This window comes from Gracilinanus agilis, chromosome 3 (assembly GCF_016433145.1).
Source record: "Gracilinanus agilis isolate LMUSP501 chromosome 3, AgileGrace, whole genome shotgun sequence".
Lineage (NCBI taxonomy): Eukaryota > Metazoa > Chordata > Mammalia > Didelphimorphia > Didelphidae > Gracilinanus > Gracilinanus agilis.
The window spans coordinates 649,592,771-649,616,772 of record NC_058132.1 but is presented as its reverse complement, the minus strand read 5'-3'; the positions used below and the strand labels follow the sequence as shown (position 1 = coordinate 649,616,772).

Genomic DNA, 24,002 nt, shown 5'->3' with positions numbered 1-24,002 from the left:
CCAATAAGAGAGTGTAAACTGTGATAAGAGCAAGCAAGAGCTCCAGACCACTGAGCTCTAGGAGTCTGAGAAGGAAAAGGCAATTTTCTTCTGGGGGAAATCAGGAAGGGCTTCAGACAGGAAGAAAACCCTGAGCTGAGCTTTGATATTAAAAAAAAAAAAAAGATGCTAAAAGTTAGAGGTGAGAAGGTAGGCCTTCAGGCGAGAGCAAAAGAATGCACATGGACACAGAAGCAAGAGATTAAGGTCAAGTTCAGCTGATGGCAGGAGATCAGATTGGCTGAACGTAGAGTAGGGTTCAAATTTGGCCTCAGACACTTCCTAGCTGGGTGACTCTGGGCAGGTTATTTAACCCCGTTTTCCTCAGTTTCCCCATCTGTGAGATGGTCTGGAGAAGGAAATGGCAAACCACTCCAGTGTCTTTGCCAAGAAAACCCCAAATGAGATCACAAGGAGTCCGAAATAACTGAAATGACTCAGTAACAACAGAGTGAAGGAAAGGGAAGAGACCTTGAAAATTGGGTGGTGTGGAAGAGGGTTTTTAATTAAAGACTGAAGAATTTGAGGGGTGAAGGGGACCCACTGAAACTATGAGCAGGGGAGATCCCTTCCGACATACATCAGTCCCTTTCCCAGACACCACCATCCAGTCAAACTGTCCTTCTTGCTATTCTTCACAAATAAGCTCCCATTTCCCTTTCCTGAGTATTTGCCCTAACTGTCCCCCATGCCTGGAAGGTCGTCCACCTTCTATATTCTAGAATATCAAATCTCTATTGTTGTTGTTCAGTCATTTCAAGCCTTTTATGACCCCATTTGGATCACGGCTTTCTTGGCAAAGACTCTGGAGCAGTTTGCTGTTTCCTTCTGCAGCTCATTTTATAGATGAGGAAACTAAGGCAAATGGGGTTAAATGACTTGCCCAAAGTCACACAGCTAGTATCTGTCAGAGGTCAGATTGGAGTCTTCCTGACTCCAGACCCCGCACTCTCTCCATTGAACCAAACAGCTGCCCATAGAAGCCCTTGGTTCCTTCAAGGCACAAAAACAAAACACAAAAAACAAACAACCAACCAAAAAACATTGCCTTCTTTTGGCCTGAGTCATCATATTCCTAAGTTCTGTTTAAAAAAAGATACTTCCTTTAGGTATGCAATAACCACCAACGTTTGGAGGAAATCTCTTGATTTTATTGCCATAGTACACAGATAAATTGTGATCTCATAAAACAAACAAACAACTTCTTGAGAGAGCTCCACCGGCCTCTTCTAACCATCTTGCATTCGCTCTGGAAGGATCACTTGAATGAGTGAATCAAGTCACTCCACTCCACCTAGCGCGATGAGATACTTTCCCCAATAAAACCAATCTGTCATCTCCACCATGCACTTGAGTTTCAGTCAGTCGTAGGCTTTAGTCTAAGCTTGAAAAATCCTTTGGACTGAAGCATCGTGGCATAGGAATCTGCCCTGATATTCTGAAGAAACTTGGCATCTAAACATTTTTTTAAACCCTTCACTTCTGTGTATTGGCTCCTAGGTGGAAGAGTGGTCAGGGTGGGCCATGGGGGTCAAGTGACTTGCCCAGGGTCACCCAGTGAAGAAGTGTCTGAGGCCGGATTTGAACCCAGGACCTCCCGTCTCTAGGCCTGACTCTCCATCCACTGAGCTACCCAGCTGCCCCCTCATCTATACATTTTCAAGCTAGTTAGAACTATCTGAAGAAGTTGGAACAATCTTAGAATTCCAGCCAAACTCCTTGAAGAAGAGCCCCCCCGCCACGGGATCCAAGAAAGGCATCAGCTCCAGCTTCATTCCCCCCATCCACTTTGGCTAGAAGAAGACCTTGTGAGCTTCAGCTGGGCCAGAGTATCTTGGATTCCCATCAGTACCCTAGGGGCATCCCCAGATCAGCTGATGGCAGGATCTACATCAGGAACCATAAGCAGACGGGACTTGATTCATGGTTCTGTGCTATGCCTAGGGAGAACTACCTGAGTATCCCAAGACAGGGAGAGAAAGACTTCTAGCCAAGAGGAGCTGGGAATCGGCCCTTTGCTGCATGTGCCCACTTTCCCTTGGGCTCTGTACTGGTGGGACAGGATGTTGCACATACTTGGAGGTCTGTTTAATACTGTTTCTACTGTGCCACCAAAAGGCTGGATAACTCAAAAAATTCTCCACTGGTGATCTTGGGATAGAGATCTCTGGTTCTTTGGGGGCTTCCCTAGAATCTGAGGGAAAGATGTAGTCTTGTTCTGGAACCGGAGGCAGTTGGGATAGGGATCTTTAAAGCATATATGGGAGACGTTTATACAGGAACCTCTTATCTTCCCCTCGAAAACTGTATGTTCCTTGAGGGCAGGAACTCATTCATTTCTGTCTCTGTACACTCAGCTTCTAACATAATGCCTGACACATATCAGTAAATGCTTGCTGGTTGATTGATTGCCTCAATCAAAGGGAGAGTATTTGGGAATTTGGATTGAATATGGGAGAGATGGGAAGCTGAGAAATCAACGAGAAATCTAGTACAAGTTGTCCAATAAAAGAGGTGGTGAGCTCCGAACTGTAAAGAAGGAATCTTTTGAACCAGTTGGTCACAAGAGAAATTGGACAAGCAGAGAAGAAAAGGAGAGCAGAAACAGTGACCCAAGATGGGCTGCTGGCTTTCTTCTTTCACTGCCTCTCCCCAAAGGGGTCTTCGACTCTGGATTTGGCTCCATTTTTCCCCTTTGCATTGGGTGATATATTTCTACTTATAGAATTATAGGCTTTGGAGCTAGAAATGGCATTATGGATTGCCTCATCCCTACCCGCCTTTACAGACGTAGAAATGTTCCTAAAGAGGAAAATAATACGGCCAAATTTACATAGTAATTCATATAGACATTTGTTCTCATTCTCTCCTGTAACAGAAGGATCTAGGGTCACATCACTATTAAGTGTCTGAAGTTGGATTTGAATTCAGGTCTTCCTGACTAGGCCCAGTGCTCTGTGCACTGTGGGGCCCTCTAGCTAATGCCCTTAAATCATTTTGTTTCTTTTGTAAATACCTACATAGGTATGATTCTGTTAGACTGTAAGCTCCCTAAGGACAGGGACAGTTCATCTTTGTCTTTTTATCTCCAATACTTGGCCCAATGAGGTATGGATTAGTTGGTTGATTAATTGATTGGTTGGTTAGTTGGTTGGTTGGTTAGTTGGTTGGTTGGTTGACTGGTTGGTTAGTTGGTTGATTGGTTGGTTGGTTGGTTGGTTAGTTGGTTGATTAGTTGATGTTTAGTTGGTTGGTTAGTTGGTTGGTTGGTTAATTGGTTGATTGGCTGGTTGGTTGGTTGGCTGGTTGGTTAGTTGGTTGGTTGGCTGGTTGGTTAGTTGATGTTTAGTTGGTTGGTTAGTTGGATGGTTAGTTGGTTGGTTGGTCGGTTGATGCACTGACCTCAGGAACACCAGCACAATACTGGCCCAGTGCTCCCTAGGAATCTCCCCACCATGGCTAAGACCTGAAATTCTCCTTCAGGCTCTCAATCTGTCAGCGTCATGAAGGCTTTGAGTCCTGATTTGGGGCACCCCAATGGGGTGGGAAGCACACTCCCCATCTCAGCCTTTAGTTTGAATCTAAGCTCTTTCCCCTTAGGCCCATTATAACCTTGCACAAGCTACAGCCTCTCTGGAGGCTCAGTTGCCTAATCCAAAAAACAGAAGATGTTTCCCACCTCCCAGGTTGTGAGGCTCAAATGTAAGATTAAGCAATGGGCATATTTCATCCTTGAAAGCCCAATAGAAAAAACATGACTGGCTCTCATCATTGTCATTGTTGGGTCACCAGGTTTTTAGGAGAAGAGTTCTTGGTTAAGAGTGAAGGCTGACCCCCAGGTGAATCACAAGAATCCCTGGAAGTTCTGAGGATGGCAAGTGATCAGCATCTGGAAGAGGGGCCCTTACCATTCAATCCATCCCCCTCACTGGCCAGACCCTTTCCTGAGAGCACAATCTGATGGAGCCAGCAGGACAGGAGAGAGAAGGAGAGCCCTAATCACTGAGAGGATGGAGGGGGCTTATAAGAACATAGATTTGAGGTCAAAGGGACCTTACAGTCTCGCCCTATTTCTTACAGATGAGGAAACAGGTCCATTGCCCAAAGTCGCACAGAGAAGAGTACCTAACGCAGCATTTGAACTCTGGTCTTTCTGATTCTGAATCCAAACGTTCTCTCTGCTGGCTCCTGATGTGTCTAATGAATACTCTGATTGACTGATCATCACTCAGGGAGGAACAGGACAAAGAAAGAGGGAGGCTGGGCCGTAGGAGAACATCTCTTCTCCAACTCTGTCCAGGAATAGAATGGCCTCTCAGAGAGGTTGCCAGGCCAAGGGGTCACAACTGGAAGGAATACCATCATGCCCAGCTCCCCCTCACATTTTTCAGAGCAGGAAAGTGAGACCCAAAAGTTCCAGAGAAGGGAACGAGGGGTTTAGTCTAGAGAAAGGCATGGTGGCAACTCTAAGGATTGCATTTTATTTTATTTGGTTTTGATTTTGGGATGATTTTGATTTTTTTCTACAAGGATTTTAGAGAAGGTCTGGTGGAAATCAGACTAGACCTCTCCTAGCTGACACCCAAGGGCAAAATTAGGCTAGGAGGGGACACTGCAAAAGTCAGTCAGTCAGCAAGCACCTACTATGTGCCAGGCTCTGGGCTAAGTGCTGAGGATCCACAGTCCCTGCCTCACAGGAGCTCATATTCTAATGGGGGAGAGAACAAGCTCTACCCCAACAAGATAAATACAGGATAAGTGGGAGGCCACCTTAGAAGAAGACGCCAACATCAAAGAGGACTGGGAAAAGCCTTGGAAAATATGGGATCGCAGCCGTATGGTGAAGGAAGTCAGCTTGGGGGAAGAAGCTTCCTACCGAATTGGAGACCCACACAAATGCCAAGGGCTGCCCTGGGAGGCGGTGGGCTCACTCTTTAATTAGCTAGAGACCCCTTGTGCGTAGAAAAGGGACTCTTGGTCAGATTTAGTCTATAGACTATAGATGTTCTCTCTTTCTTATTTTTTTTTAAACTTACCTTCTGTCTTGGAGTCAATACTGTGTATTGGCTCATAGGTGGAAGATTGGCAAGGGTAGGCAATGGGGGTCAAGTGACTTGCCCAGGGTCACACAGCCGGGAAGTGTCTGAGGCTGGATTTGAACCCTGGACCTCCCGTCTCTAGGCCTGGCTCTCCATCCACCGAGCTACCCAGCTGCCCACCTCTCTTTCTTATAAAGAGACATTTCTTTGAAAGAAATTAAGAGAACAGGGCTCAAACTGGTCTAGCAACTGGCCCCAGAACAAGTGCCCAGGGTGCCCTTCAGGGGGCAAGGCCCTAAGTCAGGCCTTCTGTTCACATTGAGGAAAGACTCTCTTCTGTAGGTGCTCCCGAAAGCAGCAGCTCCTTCCCTCTGTTCCGGGCTCTCCAACTTTGCCACGGTCCGGGCAGGAAGTGGCTCTGTTCTTCACGGCTTGTTGAATCTTTCCTGTTTATCTCTGCGTGCTATCTCAGAGGGGTGACTGAGCCGTTCCAAAAATCCTGGGCTTTTGAGGTCACTGCCACACAGATTAATTTATAATTCGGTAATCCTTCCGATTCAGCCATCCACATACTTTCCATTCCCCCTCCAGTTGCTGGTGTTTCTGAATCATGGGTTGGCATACGAGTGGCCGGAAAATGCCTTTGGCCATCCCTCGGCTCCCGGGATGTCTTTGGGCACTGGGGGCAATTTCTCACGGGGCTGAAAACAACAGAGGAATGGTCCGATGGAGCATGGAGAAAGGAAAGGCTCCTGCTGCCAAGGCAAACACACAATAAAGTGTTCTGAACCTCAGAGGGGTGGCAGGAAGACCTGAGTTCAGATCTTGCCTTAGATGCTTTCTTGTTAGGTGATCGTGGGCTCAAATCTCTTTGTCTCCATTTCACCATCTGTAAAATGGGAAGAATAACTAAAAGAGCATCACGGACTTAGGAGAAGGGACCCAGATCATCTAGCCCCAGGCTCTCGTCATTTTAGTGGCCGAGCCTCAGCTTTGCGGTCGTCTGGGGGGAAAGTCTCCAATTAGGCTGGGATGTGAGCTCAGCCTGCTCCATCCGCACCCCACTGTCCTAGCCTACCCCTGACACACGACTGTCTAAGGGGAGGAGCAGAAGGACAGCCAATACTGCGTCAAATTGAAGGTACCCTTTTTTTTTTTTTTTAACCTTTAACTTCTGTGTATTGGCTTCTAGGCAGAAGAGTGGTAAGGGTGGGCCATGGGGGTCAAGTGACTTGCCCAGGGTCACCCAGCTGGGAAGTGTCTGAGGCCGGATTTGAACCCAGGACCTCCCATCTCTAGGCCTCTCTCCATCCACTGAGCTACCCAGCTGCCCCCTAAATGTGCTCTTTTTGAAAAAACTCTGACAGAAACCCAGTTTCATGTAAAGTCGGCTTTTCTTTATAAATCAAAATGTTCATATTTGGTTTTTTCCTAAAGTTAAAATTAAAAAGAATGAGAGCAGCTGGGTAGCTCAGTGATTGAGTCAGGCCTAGAGACGGGAGGTTTGGGGTTCAAATCGGCCTCAAACACTTCCCCGGCTGTGTGACCCTGGGCAAGTCACTTGACCCCCATTGCCTACCCTTATCATTCTTCTGCCTTTGAACCAATACACAGTATTGACTCCAAGATGGAAGGTGAGGGTTTAAGTAAAAAAAAAAAAAATTGAGAAAGGAAATTGAAAAACTGTATCAAGCACTTGGCAAACCTTAATCATCGGATCCTAGATCCAAAGTTGGAGACACCTCAGATGTTGTCTGGTCCACTCCCTCATTTTACAGATGGGGAAACTGAGACCCAAAGAAGTTAAGTGATTTGCCCAAGTCATACAGGGAAGAAGGAATTGAACCAGGATTTGAACCCAGGCCCTCTGGCTCCAAGTCCAAAACTCTTTCTCCTGCATCACACTGGCTCAGCTTTTATTTCCAACTCCATTAAAAACATTTTTTTAAACTCTCATCTCCCATCTTAGAATCAGAGCTCCAAGGCAGAAGAGCAGTAAGGGCCAGGCAAGGGAGTTAAGTGTAAGGGACCTGCCCAGAGTCATCCAGCTAGATTTGAACCCAGAACCTCCTGTCTCCAGGCCTCTCCATCGAGCCACCTAATGGCTCCCGACCACCATTCAGCTGAAATTAAACTGCTCTGCTCAGGGGACACCCACTGGCCCCCGCACTCCCTCGGGGATTCCTTTACCTCCCGTCCGCCCTCTTTCTCCCCTTTCCCTCGGGGAATCCCCTCCCTTCTGTAGCTTGTGGCCTCCTTGGTTTATGGTCGGTTTTCTTGGGCGAGAGAGATGTCTGCCGATAGATCGAAAGGGATCGATCGGATCTCCATCCAGATCCACCGCGGGGTCTCTACGCCTCCCGCAGACAATGGAATCCACAACGAATGGCCCTACTTGGCTGTCTCCATCCCCTCGAGGGCTCCCAGAGCCGCGACCTCCCGCCGCCCGTGGCCACTCTGGCCGCTGCCAAGCCCTGCCGGCCATGCCAGCCCACCGGAAATGCGGCTCGCTAATGCCCTCGTCACATACATCTCCACCCTCTGAGGCACATTTTCCTACGTGGGCTTCCCCGGGGAGAGCCGCGCTGCTCTCTTCCCAGGGACCGGGGATGCGCCCCCTCCCCCTCCCCAGCCTGGCCGCTCCCCCCACCCCCACCCCCACCCCGCCAGGTGCGCGCCGCCTCGTGGGGGCACGGGGGGGAGGGGCGGCCTCCAGGCTCCCGAGGTGAGGTGAGGTGAGGTGGGGGGAGGGGCCGGCCTTCCAGGGTGCCCCGCTTTTTTCAGCTGGACAAGGCTCTGCGGGTGGAAGCGGGACAGCGCCAGGGAGAGAGCAGCCCGACTATCTGGCAAATGAAGCGTAAAATGGAGGAGGCCGAGAGGGCCAGCCAGAGGAAGCTCCAGGCCTACCAGGAGGGCCAGCAACACCAGGCCCAGCTGGTCCAGAGGCTTCAGAGCAAGGTAAGAATGCCGGGCAGCCCCGAAGGCAGACCAAGCGCGAACCCAACTTTCCCCGGCGGTGCCCGGAATCCGAAGGGACTGCCCGAGATCTCCCCTCAGCCCGTCAGCAAGCAGACGGGAAACGGAGGGAAATGACTCGTCCAAGGTCCCACGAGAGAAGTGGGGCTTGACCTGATTCAGTCTCACTCCCGCTTCAGCCCTTCAGGCCCCTGGCCTGAGTCCTGGCTTTGAAGCCTGGAAGCGCCCAAGCTCCTTCCCAGCCTGTGCCTTAGCGACTCTGCCCCGGAGCCTTTAGATAGGGGCGAGGGATGCCCGGCCTTCCTGCTCAGTCTGCCCCGGGAGCCCCGGAGCCCCCAGACCACCGCGGGCCCCTCCCGGCTTCTGCCTTGTTTCTTTTATGTGGGGCCCCAGTGGAATGTAAGCTCCTGGGGTGGGGGTGGGGACCATCTCGCTCTTTCCATTCATAGTCCCGACCTGATAGCACAGGGTTCAGCCCATCCCAAATGCTTCCAACACCTTGGCACCCATCCTTCGGCACCCGCCTCCCCTACAGACCATCCAGACCATCCAGAGGCTTCCGGCCTCCCTCCTTCCTTCTAATCACTACCATTGCAGGGGCTTCCAATCTCTGATCTTGGGACAAATTAATGGAGACTCCACAGATGAGATCAAAGCCTCATCCCTCTTCCTCTCCCTTCTCATTTGGTCCTTCCTTCCTCCCTTCCTTCCTTCCTTCTTCACATCCTCCTCCCTTCCTCCCTCCATTCCCTTCCTTCCTTCCTTCCTCCCTCCCTTCATTCCCTTATTTTTTCCCTCCCTCCCTTCATCACTTCCTCCCTCCCTTCCTTCTTCCTCCCTCCATTCCCTTCCTTCCTTCCTCCCTGCCTCCCTCCCTCCCTTCCTTCCTTCCTTCTTCACTTTCTCCTCCCTTCATTCCCTTATTTCTTCCCTCCCTCCCTCCCTTCCTTCTTCCTCTCTCCTTCCCTTCCCTTTCATATTGGTTCCAAGGTAGAAGAGTGGTAAGGGCTAGGCAATAAGGATTAAGTGACTTATCCAAAGTCACCCAGCTAGAAAGTGTCTGAGGCCAGATTTGAACTCAGGGGCTTGTCTCTTAATCCATGAAGCCACCCAGCTGCCCCCTGGTCCTCCCTTTCTTATATGTGAGCTTTTTTTGTCCTAAATCCAGAGCCAAAAATAAGGTGAGGCAACTGAGGTTTCTCTTTAGGTTGTCAACCTGAAAGGGGAGGAGTGCGGCTCCATACCCTAACAGCCAAGCACTGTAACTCTCTGGGACCAGCTTCTCCCACCCTTGAGCCCCACCTTCCCCTTCCTCTAGATCGGTGATTCCCAAAGTGGGCGCCACTGCCCCCTGGTGGGTGCTGCAGCAATCCAGGGAGTGGTGATGGCCACAAGTGCATTTATCTTTCCTATTAATTGCTATTAAAATTTTTTTTAATTATTTCCAGGGGGCTAAGGAATATTTTTTCTGGAAAGGGGGCGGGAGGCCAAAAAAGTGTGGGAACCCCTGCTCTAGATGGAAGGCTGGGAGTTCATCATCTTGAAGGGGCTGGGGCCGGACTCTCTAGTAAATAGGCCTCCTCACATTGAACACTCCCTCACCCTACCCAGGAGAACTCTGCTGTGCAGGGTGCTCTCGGCTCTTCCCAAAGCCTCCCCGAGCCACCAGAGCTCCCCATTTGGGCTCTGCCTGAATCCCCTGCTTTCCCCCTCTACCTCTCAGGCGCCCCTATCCATGTTTCAGCCCTTCCTCCTTCCTCTGCCCTGCTTCAGGTATTACAGCTCAAGCAGAAATGTGGGGAGCTGGAGCAGCAGCTGATGGCGAGGACCTCGGAATGCGAGCACCAGAAGACGATGGTCAGTGGGCACGGGAGCCTCCTCTGTCCCAGCAGCAACTGGGGCTGCTCTTTGTCCCTCTGCCGCCTCTCCCCAACCCATCCCCCTTCCAGCCTACCTACTGGGCAAAGCTAGTGCCCCTTTGTCATCACTGCATCGGGACCATCTAGCACTCCATTACACTAACGAGTAATAACAAGAGCTGCCGTTTATCTGAGCCTTCCAAAAGCCCTGGGAGAGAAAGGGGGGCCTGAAAGGATTTTACAGATGAGGAAACTAAGGCTTGGTCTTGCCCACAGTCACTGCAAACATCTCTTTTTATACTTCCAAGCCAGCAGAAAGGGCCAAAATAGCTAGCGTGTGTCTAGGATGGAGCTAGAATTCAAGTCTTTCTCACTCCAAGTCCAACAAGCTTCCTCCCTCCATTTTTAGAGCCTCAGCTAGGCTACTCCGAGGGACACGCTCTCTACCCAGCAGGCTGATCTGGTTACTCTCCCCAAAAGTCCCCCCTTGGAGTGACAGGATGAGCCCAGGGCAGCGAAGCTGTTGGTTCAATAGGCCATTTGCATGTTGGTTCCTCCAGGACCGTCTGTGTTTAATTATTCCTCTTTGGCAGCCTGCCTAACCCAGCGGAATACCCGTTACAAATCGGGCTCCCTTGGGCATTTCCGTACTGTGCGCCTGTTCTCACCAGCTGAATGTCCATATGTGCCTTTCTCAGCTGCCTTTTCACAAGCTCCCTCGCGAGCAAGGACTTCAGGAATAGCTCACGTAACCAAGAGAAAGCATCCCGGAGTGCTAGCCGAACCCCGCGGCCCCAGAGGCGCCATCGCTGTAACTGAGAGGTGCCTCCCAGAACGGGTCTCTCTCCTCCACTGACTCGTTCATCACATGGCCTTGGAGACACCCCATCATTCAGAGCACCTCAAATTCTGTGCCCCAGCAGATGAGAACAATCATGCCTATGAAGCCCCCATCCGCCAGCACTGGGCTCGCCAAAGGCTACCAATTTGGCATTTACCAATCCCAGGATCACCCTGCAGAGCAGAGTCCCCAAATCTCCTCCAAGGGGAATCGATTTTCCTAAATTACAAAATTCCCCAAATGCTCTTTGAAGAAGGGAAGTCCGGTATAATGGGAATACCACTGCCTAGAGACTCACTAGCTCTTTGCCTATCAAAAAGTCACGTCACCTCTTTGATCCCCAGGTTTCCCATTAAAAATGGACACAAAATGGACCGGAGCCATCCCTTTCTGATTCCTAGACCGACAGACAATACGACCAGTGTCCTTCGCTTGGCCGCCATATCCCACTATTGACCTAGATTGAGTTTGAAGGTCACCGAAAGCCCCAGATCCTTTCCGGACAAACTGCTTCTGGCCATACCTCCCCCTTCTTGTACTTGGGAAGCTGATCTTTTGGCCCAAGTGTAAAATCTTACATTTATTCTTTCGTGATTTCACTGAACAGGATTCTATCCAACATTCCAGCCTCATGAGATCTTTTGGAATCCTGTCATCTACTTAGGGGCAGAAGAAGCACTTGTGTAGGCAGAAGGTCGCATGTTAGTCTTGATACCCCAAAGACCTGGGTTCAAATTCCACTCACCTCTAACACTGTGTCACCCCAGGCCAGACATTTGAGTTCAGGGACTCACCGTTTTGTATTCTGTGAAAAGGAGATAATAATAGCTAAGGGTACCCACATCCCAGGCTTTTTATGGGGCTTTTGAGAGAAGATGGGTGAAAGACACTATACATACATAATCAGTTATTAGAATTAATTCAATTAAACATTAGCCCTTTAATTTTTTATTTGTTATATTTTGTTATATATTTATATTATATTATTTTATTTAAATTTAAATTTTTTATTACTTTTATTTTGTTTTATTTCTAATAAATAATAAAGTATATTAATAAAATTATTTTATTATTTAATTATTATTTTTTTTCCTGGCCCTTAATTAAAAGGCCTCCTGGACCCATAGCGGCACACCAACTGGATACCTCTCGAAACAGCCCTCGGAGGTGTCTTTGAGGAACCCATATAAATTGTTCTGTCCACCTGAATGTCCTAGTACCAGCCTCCCCTCTGGCCAAAGAGCCCTCCCTCCAGGCTCCAGAGCCGGTGCTCTCCCAAAGGATTCTGGGATTGCTGGCAACCGGGCCACCTTCTCCTTTCCTCTGTCCACCCCTCCCAGATGCAGACAAAACTCAAGTCAGCAGAATTCCGGCTGCGCCAGTCAGAACATGAGTTCAGCTCAGACTTGGAGGAAGCCCTCGCCCGCCTGGAAGAAGAAGAACAGAGGTGCGTCTCTAAGCCCTTTAGGACATTCTGCAAGGCCTGAGGGACTGTCTGGTCTGGTCTGGGAAACATTCGTTCCCAGGGGCCACAGTCTCAGGGCTAGAAAGAAACTTGGAGGCCAGTGAGTCCAGCTCCCCCAATCATAAAGCCAAGGCCCAAGGAGGGGAATTAACCTGCCCTGTGGGGGTCACACAGGTTTAACAGAACCGTATAATGAGAGGCTGAGAAGACCTCACTTTCCTGCCTGAAAGGGGAATCCCATCCATTCCCTTCTCTCAGCCACTCCCTTAGGTCCAAACCTGGACAGCGGCCCCCTCAGAAGTGTCCCTAGGTCTGCTCTCTCCCACTTCCAGTCCTTTCTCCACATGGCTCCTTCTTGGAGTCAAACTCCCCACTGGGTCGTGTGATCTAGTCCAACTCCATTCTTTTACAGAAGAAGAAACAAGGCTCAGGTTGGTAGAAGGGTGTACCAAAGGCCCCCCACGAGCAAAGTAGGAGCCTGTTTTGGGGATAGCCAAGACACTTCTTTCCTTTATCTGAAATCTGGTCCCCCGGGCTCCCCTGCTAGGCCAATTGGCCCTGAGAGGCTGATAAGCTTTTGTTTGTGTCTCCCCAAACTCCCAACCCCCCTAGGAGCTCAAGCCTTTCCCAAGTGAATGCTCTTCTCCGGGAGCAGCTAGAACACGTGAGAAAGTCCAATGAGAGGCTGACAGAGGAGCAAGGGAAGATGGAGAACAGCATGAGCAGGCTGAGGGATGAGCTGGAACAGAAAGAGCTCCAGCGGTGGAAGGAGAAAGAGGTGGCTTTTGGGCTTCCCCACTCTCAGTTCTTAGAGTCCAGGGGGGGAAGGAGAGCTGATAAGACCCCTGGGACTCCCACCCCCCAAGTGCCCTAGTGCTCCCATTCCCAGGGCTGCCTCCAAGGGCATTTGGGAGCTCTGGGCACTGGGGGAGAAGAATTTATAAATGGAGTTGGGAGGCACCATTGGCATTCCCTGGCACAGCCCAAACAGTGGCTTCCCCGTGACAAAAATATCCATTTCAGGCTCACAAGCTAAGGAGAGGAAAAGCATGGTGGGCTCTTAGGAGAAGAAGGGAAACCCTGATAGGTCTGCTCTCATTACTTTGGAGTCTCATCAGGTCTTGGAAAGGGATCCAGCCATGTTTGCCAGAAAAAAAAAATGATTCTCTAGAACTGGGTCAATATTAGCAAAGGAGTCACCATTATTACTGACACAACTTCCTGTCTAAGAGGAATGCTTGAGGTGAACCCACTGCATTGTTTAAGAGAGAGAGGTGGCGGGGAGGGAGAGAGAGAGGGACAGAGGAAGAGAGGGACAGAGAGAGGAGGGGGAGGGAGGGAGAGAGGGGGAGAGGGAGAGGGAGAAGGAGAGAAAGAGAGAGAGAGAGAAAGGAGAGAGAGAGACAGATAGAGACAGTCAAAGTGAGGGAGAGACAGAGAGAGGGAGAGACAAAGAGACAGAGAAAGAGACAGAGAGGAGAGAGAGAAAGGAGAGAGAAAAAAGAGACAGACAGAGGCAGTCAAAGTCAGACAGAGACAGAGAGAGGGAGAGACAAAGAGACAGAGAAGGAGAGAGAGGTGATAGATGATAACTGATTCACAGACGATAGATGCACGGAGATAGATATAGACCGACAGGCAGAGTGTTTACTAAGCATTGTTATGTACCACGTTTTGTGTTGAATGTTACACATATAAGTATAAGCAAGAAAAAGTTTTCGCCCAAATGTCTCAACTCCAAGGCCATCCTAGACTCTTTACTCCATATCCAAAGGAGAGCAGCTGATAACGGCCAGTATTTACACGCACTCTGACCCTCCTGTAGCTTTCTCTACAGCCCTGGGATGGAGGCACTATTTATTACTCAATGTCGAGGGAGTATTTAGCAAGCACCTACTATGTGCCATGTGCTGGGGGTACAAAGAGGGACAGAGACGGCCCCTGGCTGCAGGGATCCCAGTCTAACTCGGAGCATGCACAGCCAGGACGGCATAAGTGGCAGATAAGCCCTGGCAGCGTCGTGCTGAAGGCAGAGTCTTGGCCAAAACTGGAAGGAGGCCAGAGCAGCCTGACAGTCAGGACATGGAATGTCTCGTGTGAGGAATGAGGCAGCTAGTAGGGTCCATGGAGAGAAGTACTATTATCCCCATTTTACGAATGAGGAAATCAAGGCTCGCGGAGGTGAAGAGATTTCCGCAGGGTCATACAGCCAATAAGCATCTGTTAGACTCTGAACTCGGGTCCTCCTGCTGCCAAGTGAGAAGTCCAGCAGCAATGTGCACACAGCGTCCGGCGCTAGTAGGTGCTTAATAAATGTTTGTTGACTGACTACACTAACCAGCTCCGCTCCCTCAAGAAGACATAGTTGGATGTTTATTTGCTTTTAATCTATTCGGTTCCCATTTTCTCCACTTTCTGAATCCATACAAAAAACGGATTTTTTTTTCTTCTTGTCTGGGTCCATCCTCTTCTTCACATGTGACTGAGTGAAGAAATGTTTTTTAAATTTGTTTGTCCATCTGTGCCAGGCAGCGGAAAGCCAGCCGGTGCCTGCCCTCAGGGAGCTTACATTCTGATGGGGGAATGGCACCCAAAAGGCCAGCTGGGCAGGGTCCGAGAGGGCATGGCTGGCAGGGGTATCCCTCCTATGGAGGGTCCAGGGAGGAGCTCATCCGTTAGAGGAGCCTCGCAGGACAGGCGTCGCTCTCCAGCCTGAGCCCGTCTCCAAAAGAGCTCTGAATGCTACTGAGGGATCCATGTCTAATCAGAACTTCTTCTTCCATGTTGTGCGATTCCTACTTCTCCTGTGTCCGTTCCTTTGTGGTGCCCAGCTAGGGTGCAGAGGAGAGGGGGAAAAGGCAAATGATACTGTTCCAACAGTGTACACTCGGCTGGGCCCAATCAAGGGCCACTTTCCTGCATTCTCATCATTTAAGAGATGGAGAAATTGGGTCTCGGGGAGGTTAAGTGACCCCCCCAAGGTCTCCAAAGTGCTCAGGGTTGAAGGTGGGAGGGTAAGTACTGACTATGGAGTCCAAGGTTCTGGATTCAAATCCCATCTCTGATGCTTACTAGCCATATAGCCCTGAGTAAGTCATATTGCCTTGACATTAACATTAATATGAGCAAGTCAGATTTCTGGGTCAGGGTTGCCTCATATGTAAAATGGGGGGGGGGATCAGTAGCATCAAACTCAAATAGAAAGAGGACCCTGCATAATGACTTAGAGAACTACAAATTAACATTATGTCATGTTATATTTTTATCAGTTTTGTTAAGCATCTCCCAATTACATTTTTTTTAAACCCTTAACTTCTGTGTATTGGCTCCTAGGTGGAAGAGTGGTCAGGGTGGGCCATGGGGGTCAAGGGACTTGCCCAGGGTCACCCAGCTGGGAAGCGTGTGAGGCTGGATTTGAACCCAGGACCTCCCGTCTCTAGGCCTGCCTCTCCATCCACTGAGCTCCCCAGCTGCCCCTCCCAATTCCATTTTAATCTGGTCTGAGAGCCCCTGGGCTGGATGACCCCTAAAGCCCTTTCCAGCTCTACACTGATGATCCTGAGATCCCCCAAACAGACACGCAGCCTCTTCTGCGCTGACCAAAATGTGAAAGCAGCCGTTCTCGCCCTAGAGCTCGGAGGCGCTCTTGTGGAAAGAACCAAGAGGGATCCTAATTCTGTGGAGACACGCCGTGGTCCTCCGGAGCGACTTCGCCGAGCTCCAGGCAGCCGCTGAGAGGTAAGCTGGGCAGAGAAGGAGATGAACAAGCGGGGAAGGCTTGAGGGGCCCTCGAGGGCCAGCCAAGAGCGGGCGAGAAGCTGCTCGTGGAGAACGCCGTCCAGGGGCTTCCTTCTCGTTCGGGTTGGATTCCGGGACCCCCGAGGTTCCCTCCATGTCCCCTCGGCCAGGCCCTTAACTCACTGCGGGATTTGCTTTTACCATCCCAAGCTCTAAGGACTTGCTGGGATCGTTTCTTATTCACTCACGAAACCGTAACTCGTTCGCATTCATGATTCGGTTGACTCCAACGTCTACCCTCATTCACTAAATATCATTTATTTATTTAATATTATTTTATTTTAAATCTATTTTTACAGATTATAAATTATAAAAATATTTAATTTAATATTAATAATTAAGTAATTATTAAATAACCTGGAGAGATCTCCCTTCCTAATAATATTTCCTTTTATGCCACGTGCTAAGAAATAAAAGCAACAATGAAGTGGAGGCTGGTAGAACTATTTACAATATCTTTTTACAGGGAAGTTCACAACCGGCTCTCCCAACCCCTTGACATAACAATAGGTTGCTCTTCCTCACATGCCGAAAAACCATTTTGCCATTCAACTCAATCCAGATACTTCGTCAGATCTCTGAAGCATCTTCTCCGCAAATCTCCAGACACCAGTTAAATGCCGTTTCTCAGGAAATAAATTAGTCTTTTCTGTAAACTCCCTTCAGTCATTATAGGAAACAGGCCTTCCCGAATAGGCTGTACTTGCCAGTTTCTTACAGATTCTTTGAGGAATCTTCTTTATAACACCACCGTTAAAACAGATCTAATAAAGAAGATGCTGGGGGCAGCTGGGTGGCTCAGTGGATGGAGAGTCAGGCCTAGAGACGGGAGGTCCTGGGTTCAAATCCAGCCTCAGACACTTCCCAGCTGTGTGACCCTGGGCAAGTCACTTGACCCCCATGGCCCACCCTTACCACTCTTCTGCCTTGGAGCCAATACACAGAAGTTAAGGGTTTAAAAAAAGAAGATGTTTCTCCTCACCTTCTTCCTTTGGGTTCTCACAGATCAAAAATCTCACACACACACACACACACACACACACACACACACACACACACGTGTGCCTTTTCTCTAACTGCATAGGTAGAAGTTCAGAGCAAGACATTTTCCAGGCACCAACACAAACTCCCTTTTCTGCACATTCCACTTGACCCTTCCAGATAGGGCTGTTGAGCTCCTTCCCTTATGTCTGTACACGCACTGGTTTCAGGGAGGGGAGTGGCGAAAGCTACCCAACTGGCATGAAATGCTTTGCCCAGCGTCGCACAGCTAAGGAGAGTCCGAGGTCCAGTCTGAACCCCGAGCTTCCAGCTTCAGGCCTGGCTCTCTCCCCTTTGAGCCGCTGAGCGGCCCCCCCTCAGATACATGAACAGGCCACATAAAACAGGGATTAGCCAAGTAATCACAGATGTAGCCAATAAATTAGATGTCTGTGACATTAAATAAACCAATAAATATAGGCTTTATCCGCAGAGCATGTTTGGAAGAGAACTACAACTCTCAGTCAGTGGCGCAGATGTTTAGTCTCTGCTGTGACCAACACGGGGCTGTTTCAAAATCTCTGAATAATTTGGAATTTTTACCTTTCAACGGGGTGTCTGATGAGGATGAAGGTGAAGATGATGTTGAGTACAACATCTGGGGAGTCCCGAGCTCTGATTCGTGGAGGCGGAGAAGTGCAGAGCGGAGGAACTCCCTCCATCCATGTCAATCATCTACTCTTTTGCAACTGACAGTCCTATACAGAGTTTTCGGGCAATCGTGAAAGTGTAAGTGCTAGAGTCATGTAGCCAGGAAGGATCAGAAATAGCATTTTAGGGGGCAGCCGAGTAGCTCAGTGGATGGAGAGCCAGGGCTAGAGACGGGAGGTCCTGGGTTCAAATCTGACCTCAGATACTTCCCAGCTGTGTGACCCTGGGCAAGTCACTTGACCCCCATTGCCCACCCTGACCACTCTTCCACCTATGAGACAATACACAGTATTGACTCCAAGAAGGAAGGTGAGGGTTTAAAAAAAAAAAAAGAAATAGCATTTTAACTCAGGTCTTCCTGATTCCAAATCTCAAACTCTGTCCCGATGGAGTAGGTAGAACGATGAACTTAGAGTTGGGAAGACCTCAGTTTACATTCCACCCTAGACATTTACTATGTGTAGGGCCATCTGTAGGGCCATGGACAAATCACTTCATCTCTCTGAGCTTCTCTAGACTCCTGAAGACTCTCAATTAGAGACCAGCCGAGATTCGCATGAATGGAAGGCGTTCCCACACTAACGACGATCACAGATTTAAGGCTAAAAACATCCTTAGGAGCCATTGATTCCAACTTCATCATTCCTCAGATGGGAAAACGGAGAAACCATGGAGGCTAAGGGCCTTCCCAAGCTCACTCAGGTTCTTGAGGTGTAAATCTTTCATCATTTAATCAAAAGGACAGCAATGGTAGATTGGTGACTTAGGGGCACGGTCTGATTCCATAAGGACTTTCAGTTTGTATCACTAGTTTTTGAATGGAAACTCCCAGAATTTTCTTGCCTACAGGAGGAACTATTGGTGGAGACCTTCACACTTTATATCCCTACGTGCTCACTGATATTTGAATGTCCTGTAACAGAAAGCCTTTCATTTTGTCACTTAAGATAAGACTAACACTGCATTTACCCTTGGGAGAGATCGATTTAAAGTCAACCTAAGATATACATGAATAAAATCCGATCTTTTCTTTTCTGTTGTATATTCTTATATATAAAAAGTAAAATTTTCAAAAATCACAAAAAAGTAATTCCACTCATAATAGCAATAAAACCACTCTCTATGTGGAAATGAACTCATCTAGAGAGACACAGTCCCTTAAAAAAAACTTCTACAAAACTGTTGTCACAGTCGTTGTGACCCCTGAGACATTCAATGTCCATGGATGGGTTGGATCAACTTAGTAAGAATGATGATATTCACCAAATTAATTTATGAATTTAATTACATATCTATAAACATAATCATGGATTTCTTTATAAAACATGTATTTCGAAGATTAAATTTGTATGAGATAGCAACTAGATGAGAATAGCAAGTGAGAACTGGCTGGGGGAGAAGACTTTTGGAGGTAAACATATCTCTTCAAATCATCTTATGAAGAAGCTGATATCTAAGAAGCTAATATCAAAAATTTCTCAAACTAGCAGAGAAAAAAAAAACCAATACAGGTCCCATATATTGAAACAGGTAGACATAAAAGTTAGTGTTTGATTAGGCTACAGAAGATAAAAACTAAGAAATGGTTCATTATTTAATAAGTATAGTTGGGGAGATTAGTAAACAACAAGGTAAAAAAACTTTAAATGCACACCATATACCATATATATCAAACTAAATCCTAACTAGATTATAGACTAAAACAGCTATTAAAAATGGAAGATGGAACAATATATTCTCAATTGTTGACAGTAGAATAATGAGCAAACAGAAGAAATTATTAAAGACAAGGTACCTCTAATTTTATTATGTAAGAATTGGCATTCTGTAGCATTAAAATGGCCTCATTAAAAGGAAAAGAACAGAAAGGGAAAACCGAGGAAAGAACTGGAGAAACAGTTATTGCAAACATATCAGGTAGAATCGTCATCTGAAATCTGTAAAGAACTGGACAGAATATCCAAAGGTAAAACAGCCCCCAATGGGAAAATGGTCAAAGTAACAGAAGACTAGAATTGTAGTAATAGCCCACACATATACAGTGCTTTAATGCAAAACCCTTCACATACAGATTTCATTTGAACTTCACAATAATCCTATATCCTACAGATATTATTAGTCTTGTGTTACAGTTATAGAAACTGAGGCTTGGAGAAATGAAAGGATTTTGCTATGACTACAAAATTACTGAGTGCCAGAGTCGGGATTTGACCCTCAGATACTCCTGACTCCACATAGGGGTCTCTAGTTACTATACTACATTGCCTATTTCTATATCAGCTTCTTCTGGTCTTGGGCTACTTTCATAATCACTTTAAAAAACATTTTTTCCCTGGAAAGTTATGTGGCTCAGTGGATAGAGAGCCAGGCCTAAAGACAGGAGGTCCTGGGTTCAAATTTGACCTCAGACACTTCCTAGATGTGTGACCCTGGGCAAGTCATTTAACCCCAATTTAGCCCTTTCTGCTCTTTTGCTTTGGAACCAATAGTTGGTATCAATTCTAAGAGAGAAGGTAAGGACTTTTTAACAATTTCCCTTAAAAATGGAAGCAATACAAATTAAGTTAACTTCATATCCATAAAATGCCCCTTCCCTCCCCCAGCAGAAAAGCTAGTGAAGACAGAAGCACTCCAGCATCATGGGAGGAATGGCAAACGAGCAGCTTGGCGAAGGGCTGCCAAAGTTCCCAAAATCCTCAAACCCCTTCAGCCAATCATCCCATTACCTAGAATAGACATGTTTCCAACAGCCCTTCTTTTCCTTTTAGAATGGGGCTTCAGGGTTGGCTAGATGGGATTTCTCTCCAGCGTAATTAACTCGGGGGCTCCCCAATGGCATCATTCGCTCATCCAAGCCACTAGGAGTGGCACTCCTCCGCCCTACATTTTTTTTTTCTGAAAAAGATGAGATAACAATTTCAATTCAATTCCACCACCATTTGTTGCACCCCTGCCACGTCCAAGGCGTCTCGCTGGAGAGGAAAAGAAAAAGAAAAGATACTCGCAGAGCTGACCTTCCACTGGAAGCAGTACCAAGTGCACATTCAGGAGGGGAAGGGGGTAGCTGCAGACTGGGGGAATAAAGCTCAACCACGATTCTGCCCTAGACTCGAGACTCCTTGGTCCCAACCCGCTGCCTGTCTGGGCTTCTTGGGGCCAACGGATGAAGGTTCCTTTTTCATTGTAATGGGATGACCGACATCACTTCAGCCCCATCTTAGATGTTAGGCTCGAGTCCATCTTCCTATTTTAAAGATGAGGAAACTGAGGCTCAGGCGATCGGAGAGATGCGCGATGGGCAAAGCCATCGTCTCTCCGGTCCTGTCTCTCTTCCTCCATCAGAGGGCTAACGGATATGAAGTCTGACCTGGCCAGGACCGCACGCCGGCTGCAAACCGCCTGCCTCAGGCTCGACTCCAACCTGCGGCTGTCAGAGAGCCACGCGCTCTCCTCCCTGGAGAAGCAAACCCGAAACAGCGTCTGGCTGGAGCAGCAGCTGCGGGACAAGGTGCGGGAGATGATCCAGCTTCAGAGCCGCTGGGATGCCGAAAAAGTTGGGCTCACTTCCAGGTGAGAGCGGGCGGGGGGGGGCCCCGAGGAGCCCCGGAGAATCACTCACTCACTCGGGCCACCAACAAGCATACATAGGAGGCGCCCCTGGGTGCCAGGCACCTCGCCGGCCACACGCGCACAAAGAATGAAACCATTCGTGTTCTCGGTGGGCTTCCACTCGAGAGGGTGGGGCCGTCTGTCTGCTCTGCCCACAGTGCTTTGCCTGTTGTCTCCCTCATTGGCCTGGGAGCAGTGAAGGCAGGGACTGGGCTTTTGTCTGTCTCTGTGCTCCCAGAACGTAGCACAGCACCGGGCACATAGTAGGTGCTTCATCAAGGCTCGTTGGTCAGAGCACGCCCCAGACAAGCCAGGCCATACAAGCAGGAATTTCTGAGAAAGGCTGGGAAATAGAACTGTCCCAGGTGGTGGGGCCCCATCAGAGCCGGGATCAGGAGGGACCCGTGGAGTGAGTAAAAGCTGAGGTAAAGCCATGATGCGGCCATTGGTCAGTTAGTCACCCGGCTTTTACTAAGCATTTCCTGAGCACCCGGGACTGAATGTACAAAGATAGAAATGGACCAGCCTTCACCCTCGGGAAGCTTCTGTTCCAAGGGACCCAACATGCTGGATGTTACATGATTTTCAGACCTCTATTAAGTACTTACTATGGGCCAGATACAAGTCTGAACTTCTCTGGGCCTCAGTTTCCTCATCTATAACACAAGGACACTAGATTGTGAAGTAGATAGACTTTTGGATTTGGAGTCAGGAAGATCTGAGATCAAATATGACCTCAGCACTTAATAACTGTATGACCCTGAGCAAGTCACTTAACATTGTCTCCTAGCATCTCTTGCATCTGTCTCCTCCTCTCCTCTCACTTGACCACCATCTTAGATCAAATCTTCCTCACTTCATTCCTGGACTATTGTCATAGCCTCTTGATTGAGCCATCAGACACCAGACTCCAGACACTGCCCTCCCCAATCCTTCACGTGGCTGTTATCAGAACGTCCTTGGACATATTAAGTCACTCCCCTGCTCAAAAATGCTTTGCTGTCCCCTGTTACCTCTAGGTTCAAGTAGAAGCCCCTTTGGGTCTGAGGACATTCAGAATCTGGCTCCTGTGGATCTTTACGCCTTCCTGTTCCCTTTGGTACTTCCACCCTGTGATCACTTCCTCCAATTATAGAGTTCTAGCCCAGAACCTCTCTTTGAGGAAATGTCCAGCCCAACCACGATGTCCTCTAACTCAGCTCCAATCCTGACTCTCTAGAGCAGTGATTCCCAAAGTGGGCGCCACCGCCCCCTGGTGGGTGCTGCAGCAATCCAGGAAGTGGTGATGCCTGCAGGTGCATTTGGGGGCAGTGAATAACTGTAAGGGGGCGGTGATAGTATGTGACAGGGGGCTAAGTCATATTTTTTCTGGAAAGGGGGCGGTAGGCCAAAAAAGTTTGGGAACCCCTGCTCTAGATGTTTGAACCTTGCCTTCAACTAGATGTCACCATCCTTAATCAGTCCCTACTTTTCAGCTCCCTTTGATATATTGATTTCTCCCATTGAAATGTAAGCTCCTTGAGGGTGGGGACCATCTTTCTTTTTCCTTATATTTCTATTCCCAAGAGCTTAGTCTGGCCCATAGTGAGTGCTTAAAAAATGTTCTATCTATCCAGCTATCATCTCTTTAGCAATCTATTCATCTACCTATCTATTATCTATCTATCCAATCAGCTATCAGCTATCCATCTATCTCCCTCTCTATCACTTAAAATCTAGTAGGAATGATGATGTATCTATCTGTCTATCTGTCTGTCTGTCTGTCTATATTTATCATTATCATTTACAATCTAGTAGAGATGGCTATCTCTATCTACCTATCTATCTATCTATCCATTTATCTATCTATCCATACATACATACATACATCTCTATATATCTATCCATCCATCTCTCTGTCATCCATCCATCCATTCATCCATCCATCCATCCATCCATCCATCCATCCATCTCTCTCTATCATCCATCCATTCATCCATCTACCCATCCATCCATCTATCTATCCATCCATCTATCTATCCATCTACCATCTATTTATCCATCCATCTATCCATCTATCTATCTACCTACCTAACTACCTACTTACCTATCTGTCTGTCTATTCAAATGAACTCTCCATTCCAGCCAAACTGGATTATTGGCTATTCCCCAACCTTACCAGCCAGTCTCCCAGCTCTGAACCTCCGAAGAGGCAGTACTTAGGGAATATAATCCTTCCTCATATGGGCCAGCATGGCATTTGCTGGCCAGAAAAGATCCCTTGGCCTTGGGTTGCTTCCTTGCATAGAGAGATTATCCCAGGACGGGCCATATCTGGCAGGAATACTCTGCACAGTTTGGGGTACCACAGTTTTGGAAGGTTATTAGGAAACTGAAGAGGGTTTAGAGGAGGACAACCAGGGTGGTAAAAGGCTTTAAGACCTTGTCATGTGAGAATTGGTTCAAGGAAATTGGCATGTTTAGCCTAGAAAGAAGGCGGCCCAGTGGGGTCATAAAAGCTGTCAACGGATATTTGAAGGGTGGTCAGGTAAAGGCCAGATTACCTTATTCAGTTTGACCCCACAGGACAGAACCAGTAACAGTGGGTAGAAGATAGAAAGAGGTCAATTGAGGATCAATATCAGGAAATGCTTTCACACAATTAGAAGTGTCCAAGAAAGCTGCAATGGCCTGCCTTGGGCAGT

The 24,002-nt window shown here is 48.1% G+C and overlaps 1 protein-coding gene across 1 annotated transcript in view; it reads left to right on the top strand.

Annotated features, from left to right (window-relative positions):
- LOC123242023 (ciliary rootlet coiled-coil protein 2-like) overlaps positions 1-24,002 on the top strand; it is a 129,112-nt gene that overhangs the window by 14,460 nt on the left and 90,650 nt on the right. The window contains exons 4-9 of the mRNA XM_044669518.1: positions 7,863-8,036; positions 9,828-9,911; positions 12,095-12,201; positions 12,832-12,997; positions 15,851-15,957; positions 21,052-21,279. Coding sequence (XP_044525453.1) covers positions 7,863-8,036; positions 9,828-9,911; positions 12,095-12,201; positions 12,832-12,997; positions 15,851-15,957; positions 21,052-21,279 — 866 coding nt within the window. The remainder of the gene's footprint in view (positions 1-7,862; positions 8,037-9,827; positions 9,912-12,094; positions 12,202-12,831; positions 12,998-15,850; positions 15,958-21,051; positions 21,280-24,002) is intronic.